Below are 9,485 nucleotides of genomic sequence, written 5' to 3'. Positions count from 1 at the left end.
ACTTGATGTACTAAAATAACTAAACAACAAAACATAACCGAAATTATTAAAACTTTATTTAAAATGATGGAAATTAAAAAAATAATAATAATAATAAATTGTTAATATTTTTTATAATGTTCTATAATAGTATCTTGATGTACTAAAATAACTAAAACAAAAATTAATTAAAAAAAACGAATAAAAGTTACAAAAACTACAAAATTACTGAAATTTTAACAAATGAAAATATAAAATGACTGAAACTATTAATACGATCTATAATAGTATCTCAAACAGACGTTTGGATGCCGATTTCTGCTCAGGATCAGTCATTAAATGTTCTGGTGATGAAATGAAATATTCATAAAATGTATTCGTGAATACTTGGTGAACAGCTCCACCTGCTGGAGAGATTAGATTCAGATTCTTTGTTTTCTTGCATTTACATTCAAAGCCACAGTTTTTGCTTCTTCCAGACGTCCGCATGTAAACGAGCTCTGTTTTGATTGGCCGAGCTTCACATTATGAAATGAGTTGCTGAATGCTGCACATGTTTTGATTAGTCTGATTGGAGAGGAGGTGAGTGAGCTGAATAAATGCAGAACCGTGTGTGTATTTGCAGCTATTCTTTCCGCGCTGAAGAACCTGCAGGAGAAGATCCGTGATCTGGAGCTGGAGCGATGTGAAGCTCAGCAGAAGCTCCAGACCGTCTCCAGAGGATCCACACACTCAGACCACAGAGACCACGGTGAGCGTGTGACTGATCTCGCTACACTACACTAGTGTTACTCGTGTACCATTCTAGTTTTTATTCATTTTTCAATACTTAATAAGCTTATTTTGAATACTTAAGCTTTTTTTTTTTTTTTTTTCATTTTTAGTTTTCAATTTAAGTTTAGTAATTGTATGTTTTTAAATATATATTTAAATATATATTAAATATATTTTTTTAATATTTAATGAATTTTTAATTTCAGTTTTAGTTTTTAATTTCAGCACTTCAGCTAAAAGTTATTTTTTTAGATAGTTGCCGAGGCAACATTTCTATTTTTGTTTAAGTTTGACAACTTGAAAATGTTCATGTAATATTTAATAAGCATTTAAAATTTTTCATTTTAATTTTAGTGTATGTTTTAGTAATTATGTTATGTGCTTTTGGTTTTGGTATGTGTACATATGTTAAAAATAAAAATATTATTAAGTAATTTATTATTTTAATATAATAACTAATTGTATATAGCTTTAATGTATTTTTATTTCAGTTTTAGTAATTTTAGTACCTCAACTTAGTTATTTTATTTCAGGTGTGTTGCCAAAGCAGCATTTCTAATATTTAAGTTTAAGTTTTTCATGTAACATTTATATTATTTTTATATAATATATTTTATTTATGTATTTATTTAAATTTTAGTAAATTTGTTACATGCTTTTGACATTTTTTTTTAAATGTATATATATTTTAAGTATGTTATATATATATATATATATATATATATATTCAATTGTTTTTTGTTTTTTTTAAATAGTTTTACTAATTTTAGTACTTCATTTTTTTTTGTTGTTTCAGTTGACAACATTTTTCATGTAATATAAGAAAAAATGTAATCTTATGTCAGTTTTACTTTAATTGCTGAAGGTTATTTGTAATAGCTTTAGTTAATAATAGCAGCATTAGTTGACACAGAGCTTTATTCCCCGCCTCACATTTACAGCGAATGTGCAACGAAATGTCTTTTTGTCTGTAGATCTGCTCTCTCAGCTGACTGCGGCCGAGACTCGGTGCTCATGCTTGGAGAGACATTTGGAGCAGATGAGGAAGACCGTGAGAAACACAGAATCAGGCCGAAGCGCTGTGCTGCGACGACAGGTGCGTCTCACACACACAGAACCCGCTGAGACAGGTGTGTGTGTGTGTGTGTGTGTGTGTGTGTGTGTGTGTGTGTGTTAATATCCCGTGTGTTGTGCAGGTGTCTCTGGAGCGTCTGGGCTCAGCGGATCAGGCCGATGTTCAGCTGAAGCTGCAGAAGCTGGATCTGCTGGAGCAGGAGTATCACCGGCTGACGGAGACGCAGGGCGCCGCTGAGAGGAAGATCAGACAGCTGGAGAGGAAACTACAGGAAGAGGAGCATCAGAGGAAACTGGTGCAGGACAAAGCAGCTCAGGTTCGTCTGTCCGCCTGTCACTCAGTCAGGTGCGCAGGTGCGTCTCACACACACAGAACCCGCTGAGACAGGTGTGTGTGTGTGTGTGTGTGTGTGTGTGTGTGTGTGTGTGTGTTAATATCCCGTGTGTTGTGCAGGTGTCTCTGGAGCGTCTGGGCTCAGCGGATCAGGCCGATGTTCAGCTGAAGCTGCAGAAGCTGGATCTGCTGGAGCAGGAGTATCACCGGCTGACGGAGACGCAGGGCGCCGCTGAGAGGAAGATCAGACAGCTGGAGAGGAAACTACAGGAAGAGGAGCATCAGAGGAAACTGGTGCAGGACAAAGCAGCTCAGGTTCGTCTGTCCGCCTGTCACTCAGTCTGTCTGTGTGTGTGTATGATGTTAACTGTGTTGATCTGTTCTGTGGTCAGTTGCAGACGGGTCTAGAAGCCAATCGTCTGCTCATCCAGTCTGTGTCTCCACGTCCACATAAATCCAGCAGAATCAAACAGAAGAAACTCTCAACAAAGGTAAACGAGTGCAGACAGATCTGATTCCTCTAATACGTTTACTTACTACGAACTACTTCGAGGTGGGCGATATAACCAAAATCACCATGATATAAGTCATTTTAAACCACAGTAAGGACCTGATCTCAATACAGTACTTCTGCCTGAAATCAGATGCTAGTTTAAATTAAAGTCATAGCCTTTATTTCTCAACAATGTTGTTTTAATGACTGTTAACTACATTTAGAAATGTTAAATTCACATCAAACTCTTTGACAGCTGGCTAATTTTGACAAGGCAGCCGATTATATCTTCAATGTTGCTTTTTGACAGTTGCACAAAATCGACTGATATTTAAATCTAGTAACAGAACAAAACTGACCGATACTTACATATCATAATAGAACAGAACCGGACGATATTTAAATCTTGTAACAGAACAAAACTGGCCGATATTTAAATCTTGTAACAGAACAAAACTGACTGATATTTAAATCTTGTAACAGAAAAAAACGGGCCGATATTTAAATATAATAATAGAAAAGAACCGGACGATATTTAAATCTTGTAACAGAAAAAAACGGACCGATACTTAAATCTCATAATAGAACAGAACCGGACGATATTTAAATCTCGTAATAGAACAGAACCGACCGATATTTAAATATAATAATAAAACAAAACTGACCGATATTTAAATCTTGTAACAGAACAAAACTGACCGATACTTAAAACTCATAATAGAACAGAACCGGACGATATTTAAATCTCGTAACAGAACAAAACCGACCGATATTTAAATATAATAATAGAACAGAACTGGACGATATTTAAATCTTGTAACAGAACAAAACTGACCGATACTTAAATCTCATAATAGAACAGAACCGACCGATACTTAAATCTCATAATAGAACAAAACTGACCGATATTTAAATATAATAATAGAACAGAACCGACCGATATTTAAATCTCGTAATAGAACAAAACCGACCGATATTTAAATCTCGTAATAGAACAAAACCGACCGATATTTAAATCTCGTAATAGAACAAAACCGACCGATATTTAAATCTCGTAATAGAACAAAACCGACCGATATTTAAATCTCGTAATAGAACAAAACCGACCGATATTTAAATCTCGTAATAGAACAAAACCGACCGATATTTAAATCTCGTAATAGAACAAAACCGACCGATATTTAAATCTCGTAATAGAACAAAACCGACCGATATTTAAATCTCGTAATAGAACAAAACCGACCGATATTTAAATCTCGTAATAGAACAAAACCGACCGATATTTAAATCTCGTAATAGAACAAAACCGACCGATATTTAAATCTCGTAATAGAACAAAACCGACCGATATTTAAATCTCGTAATAGAACAAAACCGACCGATATTTAAATCTCGTAATAGAACAAAACCGACCGATATTTAAATCTCGTAATAGAACAAAACCGACCGATATTTAAATCTCGTAATAGAACAAAACCGACCGATATTTAAATCTCGTAATAGAACAAAACCGACCGATATTTAAATCTCGTAATAGAACAAAACCGACCGATATTTAAATCTCGTAATAGAACAAAACCGACCGATATTTAAATCTCGTAATAGAACAAAACCGACCGATATTTAAATCTCGTAATAGAACAAAACCGACCGATATTTAAATCTCGTAATAGAACAAAACCGACCGATATTTAAATCTCGTAATAGAACAAAACCGACCGATATTTAAATCTCGTAATAGAACAAAACCGACCGATATTTAAATCTCGTAATAGAACAAAACCGACCGATATTTAAATCTCGTAATAGAACAAAACCGACCGATATTTAAATCTCGTAATAGAACAAAACCGACCGATATTTAAATCTCGTAATAGAACAAAACCGACCGATATTTAAATCTCGTAATAGAACAAAACCGACCGATATTTAAATCTCGTAATAGAACAAAACCGACCGATATTTAAATCTCGTAATAGAACAAAACCGACCGATATTTAAATCTCGTAATAGAACAAAACCGACCGATATTTAAATCTCGTAATAGAACAAAACCGACCGATATTTAAATCTCGTAATAGAACAAAACCGACCGATATTTAAATCTCGTAATAGAACAAAACCGACCGATATTTAAATCTCGTAATAGAACAAAACCGACCGATATTTAAATCTCGTAATAGAACAAAACCGACCGATATTTAAATCTCGTAATAGAACAAAACCGACCGATATTTAAATCTCGTAATAGAACAAAACCGACCGATATTTAAATCTCGTAATAGAACAAAACCGACCGATATTTAAATCTCGTAATAGAACAAAACCGACCGATATTTAAATCTCGTAATAGAACAAAACCGACCGATATTTAAATCTCGTAATAGAACAAAACCGACCGATATTTAAATCTCGTAATAGAACAAAACCGACCGATATTTAAATCTCGTAATAGAACAAAACCGACCGATATTTAAATCTCGTAATAGAACAAAACCGACCGATATTTAAATCTCGTAATAGAACAGAACCGACCGATACTTAAATCTCATAATAGAACAAAACTGGCCGATATTTAAATCTTGTAACAGAACAGAACCGACCGATATTTAAATATAATACAACAAAACTGGCCGATATTTAAATCTCGTAATAGAACAGAACCGGCCGATATTTAAATATCATAATAGAACAAAACTGACCGATATTTAAATATTGTAACAGAACCGATTCGACCGATACTTAAATCTCATAATAGAACAGAACCGGCCGATATTTAAATATCATAATAGAACAAAACTGACCGATATTTAAATATTGTAACAGAACCGATTCGACCGATACTTAAATCTCATAATAGAACAGAACCGGCCGATATTTAAATCTCGTAACAGAACAGAACCGACCGATATTTAAGTATTATAATATAACAAAATCAAACAATATTTAAATCTCTTAATAAACAAAGCCAACAAACATTTAAATCTTGTAATAGAACAAAACAGACCGATATTAAAAAGAACAAAACCTGCCGATATTTATATCTCTTAATAGAATAAAACAACCTATATCAGCTCTAAAACTTGCTCTGTTGCTCTTGGTAAAGCGCTAAACATTAAAGATATAACAGTATGACTTTCTGTAAAGCTGCTTTGAATGTGCATTGCGATAATTGCTGTACACAAATAAATTTGACTTGATTGACTTGATTTAATTACTGAGACGAGATGCTCGTGTGTGTTTCTGCAGAAACATCCGTCGCAGCCGCAGCCGCATTACAGACTCAGTCTGGGAGACGTGCCGTTTGTGACCGGGACGGTAAAGACACAAACACATCGGTTTACACTATGACATTTCATCTTATTCCCACCTCAGTCAAGGGTTTTTTGCATCAAAAACAGTTGCAAATGAGTTTTTATGATCATTTCTGATGCTTACACTGTCCCTAAGTGACAAACCAGAGTGTGTGTGATGTGTAAGATGGAGCAGCGTTGTGGACGTTAACATGTGTGTCTTCAGTCGACAGGCTCGAGTCACTCGGTGCGAGCAAACGTCCAGCACGTCCTTCATCTCATGAAGCAGCATCATCCTCAGCTGTGTAACGAGCGGGTGCTGGGACACGCCCCCTCCACCAATCACAGCAGTAGCTCCTCCTCTTCCTCTTCCTGTGGGGAGGAGCTGTCAGAGCTGCTGCTGACGCTGCAGGACGAGTTTGGACGCATGAGCTTGTGAGGCTTTTTCTTCATCTTACTGGCGTTTCATTAGTGCCCTGAAACGTTTCCACCCTCTCTTGGAACAGTGTCTAAAACGAAAAATATTACATTGAAATTAAATAAATGTTAACTGAAATTAAATATTGAAAAGATGTTTTTATTTCAGTTAGTTGCCAAGGCAAGATTTCCAAATTTTTTAGGTTAATTTGAAACAGTGTTATTTTAATATCAATGACATACTATTATAATTTAAAAATATATATATATTCTGCTTTCATGTTAATTTTAGTTAAAGTTTTAGTAATTTTGTTGTGTGTCATTTTCATTTTTTTTCGTTTTTTTTTTTTTTTTTTTTATGTCTATATAGTTTACTTTTTATTATTATTTCAGCTTTAGTTATTTTAGTACATCAAGTTAAACTAAACAGAAATTAGAAATGTTGCCATGGAAAAGTCACGGAAAATAAACAAGTTTATGTTTTTTTATATTTTATTTTATTTCAGTTGATATTTATTTTGTTTCTTTTTTTTATGATTGTGGTTTTAGTTTTATTAAACTATAATAACCCTGACTTAAAGTACTAAAATGATTAAATCTGAAAATTAAAACAACTAAAACTGAAATATAAAATAATTCAAGTTAATACAGACAAACAAATAAACAACAAAAACGAATAAACCTTACTAAAACTTAAATATAAAAATTAAAATATGAATAAATAGTATGCTACTTTAATGATACTAAAATGAAGGTTAAAGGGAAAATTCACCAAAAATTAACATTCCATTAAATCAATAATAATAATAATTATTATTATTTTATGTAAATGAATAAAAGAACTCAAATTGTTCACACTCTTCATATTTTAATGATCATTTGCAGACTGAATTTAATAGAGAGCACATGCATGACGACATGAGGATTTGGTTTGTAAATGTCGGTGTTGCCAGCTTGTGTTTTTTAACTCTTGGAAAGATTGAATCATTTTGTGAAGCGATTCATTCAATTGATTCAGCGATTCAGAAAGCTCCGTGTCTCCCAATGCTAGTGACTGTGTGTTTGTGTGTCAGCGAGCAGCAGGAATTGGCCAGACAGATCCAGTCGTGCGGTTCGGATCGCTTGCGGCAGGATTTCGAGCGTGAGATGGAGACGCTGGTGAAGAGGATGGAGATTAAAGGAGAACAGATCGCTAAAGTCCGGCGGCATCAAGCTCAGGTAACAGCGGCCCATAATGCAACTTAAGATGCATGGATACTGGAAAGGCGGCTGATGTTAAAAGCACTAAAGTTGGGAATAATTAAGATTTCAATTTGAAAGTCTGAAAAACTGACTAATAAACCTTACTAAAACGTAAATATAAAAATTCAAACATTGAAAATATTAATAAATACTATTATTTATTACTGTTGCTATTAATAAATATGGTTTTCAATCAAAATAAATGCAACACTTGAGCGCTAGTGAGTGTCGAGCGCTCCCTGAACTGTGTTTCTGTCAGATGGAGAAGTTGAGGAGACGGCAGAGCTGCGGTGGAGGGAAAGGAGCACAGGTTAACGTCTCCAGTCGCGTGGAGGTCAAAGCCAGACCAGGTGAGCGCAGCCGAGACTCTCTGCGTCTGCTGAAGGACATGCGCTCGCTGCAGACCTCACTGCGCAGCTGCGAATACTGAGAGCATGTGAGCAGTGTGGGTCAGGCTCACACAAACACCTCCGGGTCAAAGGGCAGAACAAAATCAAAAGTAGAAAGATTATTTTCATGACGACTTCTAGTTCTGTTATGCTGTTTTTTTATATTACGTATATATACACACACTACCGGTCAAAAGTTTGGGATCATTTAGACTTGTAATGTTTTAAAGAGGCCTCTTCTGCTCATCAAGGCTGCATTTATTTGATCAAAAATACAGAAAAAAACTGTAATATTGCAAAATGTTATTACAATCTAAAATAATGGTTTCTATTTTAATATCCTTTAAAATGTAATTTATTTCTGCGATGCAGCGCTGAATTTCCATCATCATTAATCCAGTATAAAGATCACATGATCTTCAGAAATCAGTATAATATGCTGATTTATTATTAGAATTATCAATGTTGTGCTGCTTAATATTGTTTTTGGAAACTGATACTTTTTTCAGGATTCTTTGAGGAATAAAAAGTTAAAAAGAACAGCATTTATTAAAAATATACATATTTTCTAACAATATAAATCTTTGCTGTCGCTTCTTATCAATTTAACACGTCCTCGCTGAATAAAAGATTTAATTTCTTTCAAAAAAAGAAAGAATAGAAATGTACTGACCCCAAACTTTTGAACGGTAGTGTATATTGTTAGAAAATATTTCTATTTTAAATAAATGCTGTTCTTTTTAACTTTTTATTCATCAAAGAATCCTGAAAAAAAGTATCACAGTTTCCAAAGAAATATTAAGCAGCGCAACTGATAATAAATCAGCATATTATTATAATATTAAGAAATAATAATCAGAAATGTTTCTAATAATCAGCATATAAGCATATATAATAATCATGTGACACTGAAGACTGGAGGAATGATGCTGAAAATACAGCTGCGCATCACAGACATACATTACAGTTTAATGTATATTAAAATAGAAAAACTTTATTTTACATCATAATAATATTTCACAATATTAATTTTTTTCCTGTATTTTTGATCAAATAAATGCAGCCTTGATGAGACTCCTGTAAAAAACATAAAAAAATCATTCTGATTCCAAACATTTGAGTGCGTGCGTGTGCGAGTGTTTTGTTTTTGTTGTTTTTTCATTGCAATCTCTTAAATGGGCATAAATGCATTTTTTTTTTCATTAGAAAATTGGCTCAAAATGATTTAAAATAATGTCACAGTGCAGAGAATCTCAAGGCTCCTCAAGCAGCTCTAATTGTTTTGTTTATGCAGAATATCATTTATTTTATACGGTGGCCGAGAAGTGCAACGCAAGTCACAATTCTGAAAACAAAATAACAAATTACAAACGCAAATGCAAGTCTAAAAAACAAAATAACAATTCAGACAACATTATAACAAGTCAGAAAACGCCATTGGTTTGGGATTACTCACCGCTGATTGGACGAGACATCTGTCAATCACCGTA

At 33.9% G+C, this 9,485-nt stretch overlaps 1 protein-coding gene across 1 annotated transcript; it reads left to right on the top strand.

The window, feature by feature from the left end:
- Positions 1 to 510: 510 nt before the first annotated feature.
- cep57 (centrosomal protein 57) lies at positions 511 to 8,179 on the top strand (the record flags this gene model as incomplete). The annotated part of the gene is made up of 8 exons (XM_016256797.1): positions 511 to 730; positions 1,728 to 1,849; positions 1,950 to 2,144; positions 2,554 to 2,652; positions 5,904 to 5,972; positions 6,174 to 6,382; positions 7,438 to 7,582; positions 7,866 to 8,179. Coding segments are annotated over 8 exons (1,230 nt in total), but the record flags the coding sequence as incomplete, so codon positions are not given.
- Positions 8,180 to 9,485: the final 1,306 nt, after the last annotated feature.

Source organism: Sinocyclocheilus grahami, unplaced genomic scaffold (assembly GCF_001515645.1).
Source record: "Sinocyclocheilus grahami isolate Dianchi unplaced genomic scaffold, SAMN03320097.WGS_v1.1 scaffold1478.1, whole genome shotgun sequence".
Classification (NCBI taxonomy): Eukaryota; Metazoa; Chordata; class Actinopteri; order Cypriniformes; family Cyprinidae; genus Sinocyclocheilus; species Sinocyclocheilus grahami.
The sequence above is the reverse complement of the archived record's forward strand: the minus strand, read 5'-3'. Positions and strand labels throughout refer to the sequence as shown.